At 37.8% G+C, this 14,500-nt stretch overlaps 2 protein-coding genes across 2 annotated transcripts; both read left to right on the forward strand.

Annotated features, from left to right (window-relative positions):
• Positions 1 to 10,673, forward strand: phf10 (PHD finger protein 10). The gene is made up of 12 exons (XM_030131222.1): positions 1 to 135; positions 1,110 to 1,219; positions 1,410 to 1,540; positions 1,777 to 1,860; positions 1,953 to 2,077; positions 2,191 to 2,340; positions 2,578 to 2,687; positions 4,082 to 4,229; positions 4,598 to 4,741; positions 8,392 to 8,500; positions 9,322 to 9,510; positions 9,654 to 10,673. The coding sequence occupies exons 1-12, from the start codon at positions 64 to 66 to the stop codon at positions 9,737 to 9,739; spliced, it is 1,458 nt and encodes a 485-aa protein (XP_029987082.1). The 5' UTR covers positions 1 to 63; the 3' UTR covers positions 9,740 to 10,673.
• A 620-nt stretch (positions 10,674 to 11,293) lies between these two features.
• On the forward strand, positions 11,294 to 14,322 carry psmb1 (proteasome 20S subunit beta 1). Its single transcript, XM_030131237.1, has 6 exons — positions 11,294 to 11,489; positions 11,850 to 11,957; positions 12,663 to 12,744; positions 13,071 to 13,200; positions 13,542 to 13,648; positions 13,738 to 14,322. The coding sequence occupies exons 1-6, from the start codon at positions 11,389 to 11,391 to the stop codon at positions 13,921 to 13,923; spliced, it is 714 nt and encodes a 237-aa protein (XP_029987097.1). The 5' UTR covers positions 11,294 to 11,388; the 3' UTR covers positions 13,924 to 14,322.
• Positions 14,323 to 14,500: the final 178 nt, after the last annotated feature.

Below are 14,500 nucleotides of genomic sequence, written 5' to 3' on the forward strand. Positions count from 1 at the left end.
CAGAAGAGTCCGGGAACAGGAGCAGGCTGCGGGGCTAACGCAGCAGGGCTTATTGAGTTGAACATGGCAGCTGTACTCCCCGTCAGACCGCCCTGCGACAGCAACCCAGCTACTCCAGGAGCACAATCCATTAAGGTAACGTTTAGACTGAAAGCACGAATGGCTTTTTTCTGGAGCTCCGTGAGGCTAATACTGCGGCTAACGCCTATTTGACTGTCCGCCGCTGTATCATTCATTAACGGGTCACGGTTAGCAGTTAGCACACCCCTTTGTTTTAACCACTGCTCGTATTATTAGCCATCTACTGATGGTGTACACTGTTTTAAAGTATACAGTCTGAGACGTGAACTGTGTATAACTAGATGAAACCGACTGAAAACAGCTGCGTAAAATACCACCCGTAATGTGTTTTTAAGGGAAGATTCGAGTTCTGCAGTTACGCAGTTCTTCATTTGCTCCTTATTTTATAGATAATTGTACACTGTATTGCTTGTTAAGTCGTTAAAATCACTGCTATATTCTTAAGAAATTAAATAATGTGATGATGGTGAAACAGAGATAAACATCCCATTTGGGCGAAATATTGCTTAGTTAAGCTAATTACATGCTGTAAACTTGACACTGTCAAGGGAACAATAGCGTTTCCTCTGTTTTCTGCGGAATTATTCTTAGTTTGACGAAGTCAGTAACCTATACAGAGTATTGGTTGTTTTCTCCCTGTTTGTCAGGGTCACAGTGCTTTTAAGAAATTGTATGTATTTTACAATGAGTTGACGCATTACATTTCAGGAATTACTAAAAATGAATTAACTTCAGTGGATTGCATTCCAGTAGTAGGCAGATGTTGAAATGATACACTAGCAGTAAGACTTCTGAAATTAGAAGGTGCACTGCACCAGCAGCAAGATGCTGGCAACTTGGGTTGATCAGTAACATAAGCAAAGACGAATTCATGTTTTTAGTACTGTGCAATGTATTATATTAAAGATAGTGTGTACTATCTATCTATCTATCTATCTATCTATCTATCTATCTATCTATCTATGTGATAAATACAATATTGTAACTATAAATCACTGAAATTATGCTATTTTTCTTTTTATTTATAGGAAGACATAATTGAAGAAGAGTCCAATGATGGCAGCCAGCCTCCCAAGAGACGGAGAATGGGATCGGGGGACAGTTCTCGGAGCTGTGACACCTCCAGCCAAGAGCTTGGGTTAGTTAAACTGATATTTGCCAGATAGAGTAATAAGTTTTAATGTAAAACCTTATTACTGTGTTGTCACATCTAACACTCTGAAAGTGACTCCTCCCATTTTTACTTGTTCATGAGGAAAGCCTTTTATATTCCAGTTTCTTTAACAGTTTTATCCTAAACCTTTATTATTGTGTTATTGCTGTTCTAGACCTACGTATTTCCCAGCAGAGAATCTGACAGAGTACAAGTGGCCGCCAGATGACACAGGAGAGTATTACATGCTGCAGGAGCAGGTCAGCGAGTATTTAGGAGTTACGTCCTTCAAGAGAAAGTACCCTGGTAAGCACAGCCGTTTAACTACTTGGGTACATTTGATTTGAAGTAATGCATGTCCGTTTATATCAGACAGCATTAAGACAACAGTAGACTTGTCATCAGTTGTAGCTGTGCCTCTGTAATGGCTTGTCTGATGTCATACCTCCATGTAATATTTTGTTTCTTACCCATGTTTGACATGAGGAAGAAAAACGGTGAGAAATTGTACATTCACAAATGCTGTTTTTATTTTTCTGCAGATATGGAGAGGAGAGACCTGTCACATAAAGAGAAGCTCTACCTCCGTGAACAGAATGTTATCACAGAGACACAGTGCACCTTGGGTAGACTGCTTTCTTAACACATCACACAAAATTGGTTTAGTACACTGAGCGAGTGTCTAGTATTCTTTTGCTGTATGTTTGTATATTTCCAGGTCTGACAGCTCTGCGGAGTGATGAAGTGATAGATCTGATGATAAAAGAGTATCCCACTAAACACTCGGAGTACTCAGTCATACTGCAAGAGAGAGAACGTCAGAGAATAGCTAAAGAGTACTCTGTAAGTACACAATTTAAAGTAATTTCCTAGGGCAGATAACCCTTAAGACGTTTGATTTCACAGTCATGTAATTCTTATACATTTTAATATTTTTAACATTTGTTCTTTGACAGCAAATGCAGCAGCAGAATCCTCAGAAAGTAGAAGCCAGTAAGGTTCCTGAGTACATTAAGAAGGCAGCAAAAAAAGCTGCTGAGTTCAACAGTAACTTCAATAGGGAGCGTATGGAGGAACGGAGAGCCTACTTCGACCTTCAAACACATGTAAGTTCAACCTCAGATAACAGATGTTTTACTGAAGTCACAGAGATTCTTTCAATGACCTCAAGCTTCAGTGGTTGTGTTTACTTTTAAGCCTGGGACAAATGAATAGTGTAAATAAAAGAATGTGAGTGTTTGCCAGTATATTCCAGTGTTGCATTGAGATGCTTCTTTGTGTTCCTCACAGCAGAATACTCTTCACAAGATTTGACATGGATGTGTTTACTTTGTTTATTTTAGATTATCCAGGTGCCCCAGGGCAGATTTAAGGTTCTGGCCCCAGAGCTGACCAGGACAGGTCCCTATCCCGTGGCTCTCATACCAGGGCAATTCCAAGACTATTATAAAAGGTAAATTGCACTGATAAATACATTCTTTCTCTAGAGGGGATTTGTCTTAAAATGGAACTATGTAAGATTATACCGTTTTGGTTCTTTTGCTGTTTTTGTAGCATTTTTCTCTATAGAGCTCCCCCTACAGTTTTGAAGTACATATTCACTGTTGTAAAACCCACACTTAACCCTCCTTGGGTCACATTGACATGATGGTTGTGGATGCAGGGACCAGCGGCCTGAGGCCCCATCTGTAGCCACTAGCACTGTGCTGCTAACGTTAGCCACAGAGCTTAAGAGCTAACAGGCTGACAAACATCAGCAGCTCCCGCCAGGCCCAGCCCCAGTAGCGATTAGTGCGCTATCATCCCAGAGCTTACATTTATAACAACAACAGTCATCTAGATTCTAGACCTTCACCTGTACACGAGACAAGTATCGTACAAGGTCAGCTAAGATCCAACATCAAGGCTAGTTGTTATGCCAGTCGCCATTTAGATGGAACAAATTAGACATGGGTCATATAATGAACTACATACATCTCACAAAAATTAGATTCAACTGACAAAATTCTGTAGCTAGTGATAAAATTGCACTCCTGAGGCAGACAAAGGGTAATCTAGTAAACTGAACAAACATACACCTATGTGACAAGCAACCGTGATTACTAGTGAGTATGCTAACATCTCCGCTAGCCAACACACATCCAAGATATCATTCATAAAATGAGTTCATAAATGAGTAAACACCATTACAACCAATATCAATCATCAAGAACACAAATCCACTGAAATACATAGTGTATAGAGAATTTATCCCAGCGATGGTTACATGTGCAGCAGCAACAAAGCCAAGTCTGCATCTGTTTAGATGCTTCTTTTTCTTTCAGTTCTCACCATTCTGTAAAAGCTGGACCAAGGCAGACTCTTGTCTTGTTCCTCATTTGGTCACTCACTCTTTTCTTATTCCTCCATCTTTTAACTACAGCCACCTCTTCCTTTTCTCTTCTGGCTCTGCTATGGTAAACGCCTGTGAAATGAAGTCATGGTTGGCTTGTGTTTACAGCTAACCAGCCGTACCTGGCTGGGGGTGTGTTTGTGTCAGAGTGCCATAAACTGTGATGTTTCTCGTGAGAGACGAGATCTAGGCCACAGGGATGGTGTAGAGAAGTTGCAGTTGGCATATTTGGTCCCAGAGGTGCTAGTGGGAAGGCTGAGGGTTTCCACCCTCCCCAACAAGCCATTTAAACATCACAATTACTTTGAAACTGTTTAATTAAGGTAAAAATAATGCAAAGTTATCCTTTAAAATGGAGTTACCCCTGCAAGATGAACTGTATCTTCTGGACAGACCCTGTTCAGGCTTTTTAAATCTGTTGTTGTCCTCACAAATTGTTGTGTTGTGGATATCAGGTACTCCCCCAATGAGCTACGATACCTGCCATTAAACACAGCTCTGTTTGAGCCTCCCCTGGATCCAGAGCTCCCTGCGCTGGACTCAGAGCCTGACTCAGATGATGCTGAAGATGGCAAGGATGAAAAAAGGAACAAGAACTCATCTGTAAGATCCTAGACTGTAAAATGTGTGTACTGTATATGTGTTTGCTCTGATTGTTTTCGACTTCTCACATGGCACAATGTCCTTCCAGCAAACAAACTTCCATCATTCAACCTTTATTTAGTCTTGGGATGTGTTGTGGTAGACTCCCCATCTACAGTACAGCTGAGAAATGAGCAAAACCATTAATTATTATTTCAGTAAAACTCGCAACTCAGTCTAGAAATACTGTAATTAATACCTAAAGACAAATTTGAAGGAGTTGCAAGAACTGCATTAAAACAACTGAGATCAAAAACATAGAAAGCAATTTCATGTTACCTGCAGATTTTAACTCTTTCTCCCTTGTGTGTTCCCTTGTCTCCTTTTAGGACAGTTCTTCAGGCAATACATCTGACGTGGAGAGCCAGGAGGGAGGAGGTGGACAGGGCCACAAGTCCAAGGGCAAAGACAGGACATCCACACAAGGCAAAGACGGCAGCCATAAAAGCCACAAAACCACCCCAGGGTACAAGGTAGAGGACAAAACCAACTGAACTCTTCTCCAACAACAGCAGCAGCACTTTTCTACCCCCTCCTCCTCTTTCTACTACTACCACTCCCTTACTCCATCCATCCCGCCACCCCTCCCTAGCTTTCTTCACTTTGTTCTCCGGCTTCTACAGTTTGTCAGCATTTCTGCTGGGACAACCTGGTCCACACAGACACATACACAGTCACACACTGGGGGTCCTGTCTTCAGTGTTTTTATGATTGCTATGTGACTTTATTTTTTTCCCACTTCATACCAGACTTTGAGCAATAAGAACATTTGAAAGGAACAAATCACTTGTTTCTTTTTCACTGCACTTTCACTTTTTGTGTTTTTTAGCACAGACAAATTAGAACTTTAGAAGTTTTTCCTTTTGAATGTCTTCAATATACCTCTTGTCTGTCCTCGCTTGTCCAAAAACTACTTTCAAGACAAGTAAGTGGATGTTTTGGCTGCTAGTTTTCCTTTTTCATTTTTGGAAAAAAAAAAGATTTTTTTGTTTTTTTTGTTTTTTTGTTAAAAATAAATAAATAAAAACCACATACATTTGTGGTCGCTTTTAAAAAAGTAGTTGATGTTATTACCACAGAGTTTCAACATTTATACCTAAAGTGTAGAGTGCACTTAACCCTAATGTTTTAAGTGTGTATTGATATTATAATAATCTGATTTGTTTATACACTATGTGATGTACTGTTAATAACTGTCAGACAGCTGTTTCATTTAGGCCTTTTTTGTTTTTATAATGTCATCTTGAAGAGACAAGGACATGTTTACCTTGTTCACACTGTTGCTGAGCTGAGCTATAAGTGGCCTGTGTGCTGTCTCTTAAAGTCTGGACTCCACCTGGCAACCCTGCACCTTTTCAACACAGTTTATGTAGCCCTTAGTTTAAATAAATACATTGATATTCATCTAGATGAAGATGGGCAAAGAGCAGTATTTAGCTCATACCCTTGTTTCCAGAAGCCCACTGTGCTATGCACTCTAATGTTGCATTTTTTTGATCCTCAGCATCACATGTCCAACACAATGAGCATTTAATGAACCTGGGTAAGCCCAGTTGAGTTCAGCTCAGCTTTGTGAAATGGGCACAGTCCTTTTCCAGTGTCTGCTGTAAAGGTTACCAAGTTAGTATGTTCAACTTTTACTTGGGGTTGATCCCAGTATGACCTAATGACTTTTATTCTTCAGATTTATTTTGCACGTTACTTAAAGCTTAAAGAGGAGGAACATAGTTTACATGGCATGTTGGGAGTCTGAATACTATACTATAATAACATAGTACATACTGTCCAACTTGCAGTGAATACAAAAACCAATAGATTTAATTACATATAGGCACTTGCATATTTAAAAAACCTATATATAGTTAACACATAGTTAACATAGTTAAAATCCTGATTAATCCACCGCAGTGGAATGCATGTAGAATTAAAATAACACTGAGGCTTTATGATCCTTATGTTCTACTCTATATGTCCCCATCGTCCTTATGTCTCTGTCACTCAGGCTGCTTGCTGATTAACACTTTATCTTCTCTCTGGTTTTGATCCAGAGGATGTGAAGTTGCAAATGATAACTTCATCAGCTGACAAGCAGCTCCATGATAAAACCAAATAATGAACAACAAAGTTTGACCAACTGCTTATACTTGTATAAAACAAATGTTACATGGTTTAAAAATGTAAAAGTCCTGATGCTCCACAGTATTTTTGGAGCTGATACTGACAAAGAATATTACGGGGGATATCACCTTTTACAGAAGTTTCATGATGTTACAATAAATACATCATGTTAAATATATTTAATTTTTTATATGGCTGCCTTGACTATTTTAGCATAGCTAATGTTTGGTGTTGATTTGATTTTGATTTGCAATAACATGTTTTTTCCTTTATGATTTTTGGATTTGGGAGCTTTACTTATCTCTAGGATTAAGTGAGGGACTGTTTTGTTAAACTCACTTTGCCCAGGCAGATGGCTACCAGGACAGCACTACCAGTCATTCATTTTCACTCTTACATCATGCACATACACATACATAACTTTGACAGCATATATATTTTCACAAAGGCGATCACATATCAGTGAAAATAAGTCACCTGTTATTACATTTTGAATCATTTGAGTCATCCATCTACATGTCTATCCTTCAGACTCCAGTAGGATTACTATGTGGTCAGTTCCACTTTACTGTGCCTCTGATTGTATGCCTTTATGTCTATTTATACATAAGAGCAATATGATGCATACAATATAAAAACTTCCAGATTATATAAGACTGAACAAACCAGGAAAAGGACTTCTCAGAAAGTTTTCACTTTTATGTATATAGTACACATTATTTCTAATAGACAGATAGTTGGTTTAGAATAAAACTCATTCATGATAACTGGGTTCAGTCTTGTGAAGTGCTCATTTTGGTTGAACTATGTGGACGTTTTTCTTATTATATCAATGGTTCAGAGATGGTCTTTTCACTGAAGGTTTCAGTATTGCTGCAAGGCAAACCTGAATTATGAACTGTTAGTTGTATTTGTATGTACATATGCAGCAAGTATGTGTAAAATTGTGCACAGGTAATTCAGTGAACTGCATTCAATTTTTCTTTTGTGTTATTTTCCTTTTCTGCTGCTGTCTTTGTCTCCAGTTCCTTGCTTTGTTTCTAGTCCTGGATCTTCACCATTACCAAACCATGTCCTTTATTGACCCATTAGTCCTGTATCTGTGTTCTTCTAGTAGAGTTTGTTTGCTTTCTTTCTGGGGATGTATTGATTAAGGATATCACTTAAGATGGGAAAAAGTGGAAAATACTGTAAAAGCTAAAAAAAAAAAATATTTTAACCATATACATATCAAGTACACCTTTTAAAAATGTGGGGATTCCACGTTCTTTCTATGCACTGCTGTAAAACCAACTGGTTATTGCAGTAAAGCTGTAAACTTCAGTCTTTCCTGGTTTCCTATTAACAGTTTTTCAAGAAATAACAATCTGTCCATATCCTCAGTTACTGACATAAAACACTTTTCTATAATACACAGGCTGTTTATATAGATGCAGCTAGTTTTTAGTGTATTTTACTGTGATATCCTCATTTGACTGTCCCCAAGCCTTCCTGTCTCTGCTCTGTTCTGTCCTCTGTCTTCTGTTGAACTCAGTGTTGCAATCAATAGGAAGCATATCTTCAGATGTCCATATTTATATACCACATGATAAATAAAGTTTTGTTTTCAAACTCACAGAAGGGACAGAAGTTGTGATTGTGTCCAAAAACTTGATCGATGTTTGTCAAAAGCATAGAGCATAATGGCAGGCAATGACAGGCTCAGATGCTTTTTTTGTATTTCTATTCTGAGATATGATTCAATCTCCTGGTACTTTGCAAGTTGTTGTTAAAGCGTCCAGTAAACCATAGTTGTAGTGACATAAAAATAGAGAACAGACGATTTGGGACCACTTATTTGTCCCAGTCAATGTGTATTGTGCCCCGAAAAGTAGAGAACTTCAGTATTAGCCACATTTAGTCTCTTTTTGTGATCATGGTATAACTTGTTGAAGCACTGATTTGTCCATGACCACAGGAAACTGTTACTGGTTGTTTTTTTTATAGCATTATTCTGCCCTTGCAGCCTAAGGTCATTCCCCATGCTATATGTGGCATTTGCGAGAAGGGTAAAGAGGCGAACAAGAAAGGCAAACCTGAGGCGCTCATTCACTGCTCCCAATGTGATAACAGCGGTAAGTTACTCTTTCCATTTATGAAGAGCAGTTTCCTGCTGTTAATTTTTTCTATCATACTACCACGATTCACATTATGCGTAAATTACCTTTAGTTAGGACAGAATTGACTGAACCATGAAATGAGCACTTGTAGATTTTAGGCTTTTATGGTTGCCTCTAGCTGCACAAACCTTTATCATAGGATTCTACAGATTTTCATAGAACTGGAGTTATATCCAGTGACTACAAGTGGTTACAAGAAAGCTCCATACACAACCTAAAAATTAGTAACTTTATTAAAGACCATTTTTTATTAGCCAACTAATCAGTTTTTCCATGCATAGTTTTCAGTCATATTCATAAGCTTCTGCTCTGGTTTTATTCTTGTAACCTAAATGATACATACACTGCAATGTTGAATAATTGTCACCTGATTATTACAGATTGTTGAATTATTTATCATCACTGAATTACTAGTTATCTCTGTCAGTCTTTAGAAATATAGCTCTTTGTACAGCTTTGGAAGTTTTAATTGAAGTTGCTACTATGTGAGCATAAGTGAATTATTTTTTATTTAGCTAGGGCTGCGGAATTTGGTTGTAATGCAGCCTATAGTGATTATTATGTAATTGTACACAGACACTTCGATTTGAGTAGTTATGCAGCTCTAATGAAAGCTAATGGCAAAAGTCAGGAAATTTCCAAAATATGGAATGATTCCAAAGTGATTTAGTTCTTCACTACAGTCTGTGAAAGTGTAGTCACAGTATGTATGTAGATACTGCTCACATGATTTCTGTGTTTGTGTGTGCATGTATCTCTATGACTGTGAACAACAGGCCACCCATCGTGCTTGGAAATGAGCGAGGAGTTGGTGTGTGTGATCCAAACGTACCGCTGGCAGTGTATGGAGTGTAAAACCTGCACCGTGTGCCAGCAGCCGCACCACGAGGACGAGATGATGTTCTGTGACAAATGTGATCGAGGATATCACACATTCTGCGTTGGCATGGATAGCATACCAACAGGTGAATCAACAGACAAAGTTTATGTGCTGGAATGGATGTGCAGCTAAATCTACCCAAAAATTCAGCCGAATCACTGACATTCGGCACTGATTTGGGATTTCTCTTCTGCTATGTCACTGATTTTTGCTGCCTTGTCTCCTCAGGTCTTTGGGTATGTGAGGTATGTGGGAAAGATTTCAACACTCCTAAGAAGAAAGGAGCCAAAACACCCAAGAAGTCCAAGAAATGAAGAACGGCACCAGTAGCATGTGTCTTCAAGCAGTGCAGTCGATGCCACTACATTGATTTGACCAGTGAAGCTGCAGCATTGTATATGATCAGGTTTGACATCAAACCTCATTGGTTCTTCCGTATTGTTTTTTTATAAATTCATTCATTTTTTTTTAACAGGTGCATCCCCTAAAACATAAATAATAATAGCTGCATCTTGGGTATAAACATTGTATGAGTCATCCTGGAAAAAAAAAGCTAATTTCATCTTTTATCATCTTAAATCAAGCTACCAGTCATATTTTCCTATATACCTCAGACATTCGTCAGTTTTACGAGCTTAATAATATCCATCTTAGTCCTTGTTACAACATAATTTAATGAATGAATGAATCACTGCCAGTGTCTGTGCTTTTTTCTGTCAGTAATAAGATCAATCCTTAGCTGAAGTTATGGTGCTTTTCACCCCGACTACTGAAAGTGTTTACAAAACTCTCTTGATTCCATTCATCTGGTTGCAAACCTTAAAATATGTACTTTTTGTATCTTCTAACAAGACAGGCCAGTAATGAGCAATGTTATTTAAATAATGTCGTAGATAATGACATGGTGCTTGTGATCCTATGTAATAAACTGTAACAGCCATTAGCTGTCAAATGCCTCACTGCTGCAGCTATTTTCAGGTATTTATGTGTTAGTCTGCTTTACCTAGACAATAAAATGTGTAAGTAACCTTGTACTCCTGATTTTTGTACAAAATAATGTAATGTAATGTAACCACTTGTAATGCATAGAGTGAGCATCCACCAACATTTACAAATGTAATTCTGTTCTTTTATTAAGGTATTTTTGTTTATTTTGTATTGTCCTTCAATGAGCAAATAATAATGTCAAGTCACTGAATTGATGAATGAATGGGGTTTTTTTTTTTCAATAAAAGACACATCAGAAGACTTCTTGTAACTTATTGTCATGCCTAACCAGTTTGACTTGTGGTATTAAGTATCAACTACATTTTTGAACATTAGTGAATTTATGTGTGAATAATTTGTACAGTATATTGTACACCATGAAGTAAATAATATTTGTTGCCCATTACCACTTCATTAAGTTATGCAGATAATAAATGTTACACAAGTGTTGTCAGTATCGAAATTATACATATGTACTGTGTAGAAATTGTTTTATGCGAATAGCCAAATATTACCTTTTTGTTCACACAGATAAAAATGGCTCTTGTTTACTTTATAAATATGAATAATCATAAAGAAGAAAAACAAGAAGAGACAAGCAACAGAATATTATCGATGGAGATAAATGTATATTTACATGTTGGGTTGAATTACACTTGAATTGAAGTGGATGAGAGATTTGAATAGGCCTTAGTCACTAAGGGCTATTCAAATATCTCATGTCATAGTGTCCCGTAAACAGGTCACATCATGAGATGAAATTATTATTACTGTGGAACAGTCATTTTTCTGAATCTGATTTGGATGTGTAGTTCTGCTTTTGTCCGTCAGCGGCCTGTGGGGGCGCTCGCACCCACAGTCCAGAGTTAACGCGGATGTGTTTGAGTAAAAGAAGAGGCTGCCATATTGCAGTGATACAGCGAGTTTGACTGAGTAAATCAACATATTTGCGTCTCTCTAATAAAAAAAAAAAACAATGTTTTCAGTTCAAACATTTGGAGACACTGGGAAAATGAAAGATTACCACTACACTGGTCCAGTAGAGCACCGGTTCTCGCCATACGCATTCAACGGAGGGTGAGTTTGACACTAAATTACCGGCTACTTAGCCTACTAGCTAACGTCTACAATACAGTTTGAGTGCGCTAACTATCTGAGCTAACAATATTTTAACTGAAACAAAACAATACCTCATACAAAAGAGACAAATGCGAAGAAGTTACTGTTATTTTGTAGAAGATTAAACGGAGTCTTATGGTATATTTTCTTTCGTTATTAAATAAAAGGCGACAATTTGAACATGGAAACAGTGTTCAATGTTTCGGTTTCGAGTTTGTCGCCTCCCTTAGCTTGTGACTGGATCACAACTGCTGTTCAGTGTCCCATCATTGTTTTACAAGGTAAGTGAAATAGCATTTGTATATTTGTATTTTACAGAACCGTATTAGCTGTTGCCGGGGAAGACTTTGCCATCGTAGCCTCAGACACTCGGCTGAGTGAAGGATACTCAATCCACAGCCGAGACTCTCCAAAATGCTACAAGCTGTAAGTGCTCAGTCACCACTGGAAATGTGGCAGTGTATCTGCAGTTGACAGGCTCCTGTCTGAATGAATTTTAGTAGTCTGTTCATATATTAATACTTTTTACTGGAGGAGCATCTTTAAGCGCTTTGTGGAATTGTTTGCATCTCTTTTTTAAGGCTTTGTGAATCCTGCTGTGCTCCTCATGCCATATATTTCCTTTAGATACCTGAAATATAATTGTGTTGGCTGCCAAATAACTTCTGTATCTTATTATGCCTTTACAAAATAAAATGATGAATACAGAGAGTAACAAGACAGAAAAGGGAAACATACATTATTAAATTAAAAAATATTTTTATGTCACTTATAGTATAGTAACTATACACCTGGTAACTTAATGATATGTTAGCTAATAAAGTTTTAAAGAAAGTAATTTCATTTTGGCCTAGAAGTGGTAAATATTGTTTCATTGCAGTCAGTCTGCATTTCTGTGTATAAAAAACTAAAAGTACAAGCAGATCTTCATCTTGTGTCATTTTCCCATGATTTAAAACATCTCTATTTTTTTTTTTTTTTGTAAATTGTTCTTAGTTCCACATAACATCACATCACATGCATTGTTAAAATGAATGTAGGATATTTTTTTCTGTCATACAAAACACTGAAATATGCTTTGCACTTTGTTACTGATAAATTTTGTGTGTTTGTTTTGCCTTTTTCTTACAGGACAGACACAACCGTCATTGGCTGCAGTGGTTTCCATGGTGACTGCTTGACTCTGACTAAAATCATTGATGCCAGACTAAAGGTGGGCTCCTCAGGTTTCACTCACTGCTGAGTTTTATACTCAAACTTACTTGACCGTGTTGATCATACACTTCAATCTGCTGATTCTACTACCTGTGCTGTATTGTCATTGTAAAATCATAAAAAGATTATTCACAGGAAACATCTTGCTACAGTGATTTTGTTCATCCAGTACGTCCAGGATCACCACCCTTTATTAACAATAACTTAAATATTATTCTCAAATAAAACTTCTCCCTGATGTTGTTTCCACTCCTTCACCTGATCCATGGATTATTTTTAACATAGCTTTTAACATTTGGGCTATAATGTCTGCTCTTCCCTCAGATGTACAAACACTCGAACAATAAGACCATGACGAGCGGAGCCATTGCAGCCATGTTGTCAACCATTTTGTACGGCAGGAGGTTCTTCCCCTACTATGTGTACAACATCATTGGAGGACTGGATGAAGAGGGTTAGTGCCTCCACTTCTGAGATTACCATTCATTGCTTTTATATATATATATATATATATATATATATATATATATATATATATATATGTGTGTGTGTGTGTGTGTATATATATATATATATGCTTCACTGGATTGTGTGAGCAACAAACTTGTATGTTATGAATTAAGCTTTAATTAACTTTTCTGCTGTAGAGGACAGGGAACATGGTAGTCTTTTTAAGTCAGTAAACGTTGTTTATATTATGATGCATTGTGTTACATTCTGTTACTGTTTGTATGTAAGTTGGAATTTATTTAAACCGTATTTATTCCCTTGTATCTTTTTCTTCCTGTGTTATAGGTAAGGGAGCAGTGTACAGCTTTGACCCAGTTGGCTCTTACCAGAGAGACACCTACAAGGCAGGAGGATCAGCCAGTGCCATGCTACAACCGCTACTCGACAACCAGGTACAGATATTTACTGTGCAGATAATGCCACCAGTTCGGTCACTGCTGTGCACACCTGCCTCACTTCTTTTTCACTCATTTGTTTCCAGATTGGCTTCAAGAACATGGAGGGTGTTCAGCATGTTCCTCTGACACAGGACAAGGCTGTTCAACTCGTTAAAGATGTCTTCATTTCAGCCGCAGAAAGAGATGTGTACACCGGAGATGCCCTTCGAGTCTGTATCATCACCAAAGAGGGCATCGATGAGCAGACAGTAGCCCTGAGGAAAGACTGAGAGGGATATGTCACCCTTGTTTTTTCTCTTGCTGTTTTTCTCATTTCCATATTTACTTTGTAGATTTGGCCCATGTACACCAAGTTTCTTAAAACAGGAGTGTTGGTCCAGAAGTTGCTTTTAGTGGCCTCTACTGTTGAGCTGTCCCTGGGGGCTGACTAAACATATCCACTCTTATTAATTTTTCCACAGATTTCCCTCATGTTTTGCCATCATCACATCGTTGTGTTTGATGTAGTAATCTGATTCTAGATCAACACACCTGTTTTAAGAAATGAGGAACACTCTTTGCTCCCCTTTGCCTAGACTCTGCCTCTGTATGGCTTTTCACTATGTTTTGGAATGGAAATACGCTGTATTCTTTTTACATTCTTAATAAATGTAAAGGATTGAAATGTCTTACATTGCATGTGTTCACTTTTTCACATTAAATAGACATGTTTATGTTCCTCACCAGTGTTGGAAGGTGACTTTTGCAATGTAGTAGATTCCATCTTGCTAGTCACTTTGTTAAATGTGTATCAAGAAACTCACCTGTTTTAATTATGTCTTCAAAGTAATCTAAATTATTACATAC

Source organism: Sphaeramia orbicularis, chromosome 3, assembly GCF_902148855.1.
Source record: "Sphaeramia orbicularis chromosome 3, fSphaOr1.1, whole genome shotgun sequence".
In the NCBI taxonomy this organism is placed as follows: domain Eukaryota; kingdom Metazoa; phylum Chordata; class Actinopteri; order Kurtiformes; family Apogonidae; genus Sphaeramia; species Sphaeramia orbicularis.

Bases quoted from the DNA above. Each gene is read 5' to 3' on its own strand.
- phf10 (XM_030131222.1), top strand. From the start codon at position 64: ATGGCAGCTGTACTCCCCGTCAGACCGCCCTGCGACAGCAACCCAGCT. The intron at 1,861-1,952 runs GTAGACTGCTTT...GTATATTTCCAG, and splicing joins AGAGACACAGTGCACCTTGG to GTCTGACAGCTCTGCGGAGT. The intron at 9,511-9,653 runs GTGAATCAACAG...TTGTCTCCTCAG, and splicing joins CATGGATAGCATACCAACAG to GTCTTTGGGTATGTGAGGTA.
- psmb1 (XM_030131237.1), top strand. From the start codon at position 11,389: ATGTTTTCAGTTCAAACATTTGGAGACACTGGGAAAATGAAAGATTAC. The intron at 13,201-13,541 runs GTTAGTGCCTCC...CCTGTGTTATAG, and splicing joins TGGAGGACTGGATGAAGAGG to GTAAGGGAGCAGTGTACAGC. The intron at 13,649-13,737 runs GTACAGATATTT...ATTTGTTTCCAG, and splicing joins AACCGCTACTCGACAACCAG to ATTGGCTTCAAGAACATGGA.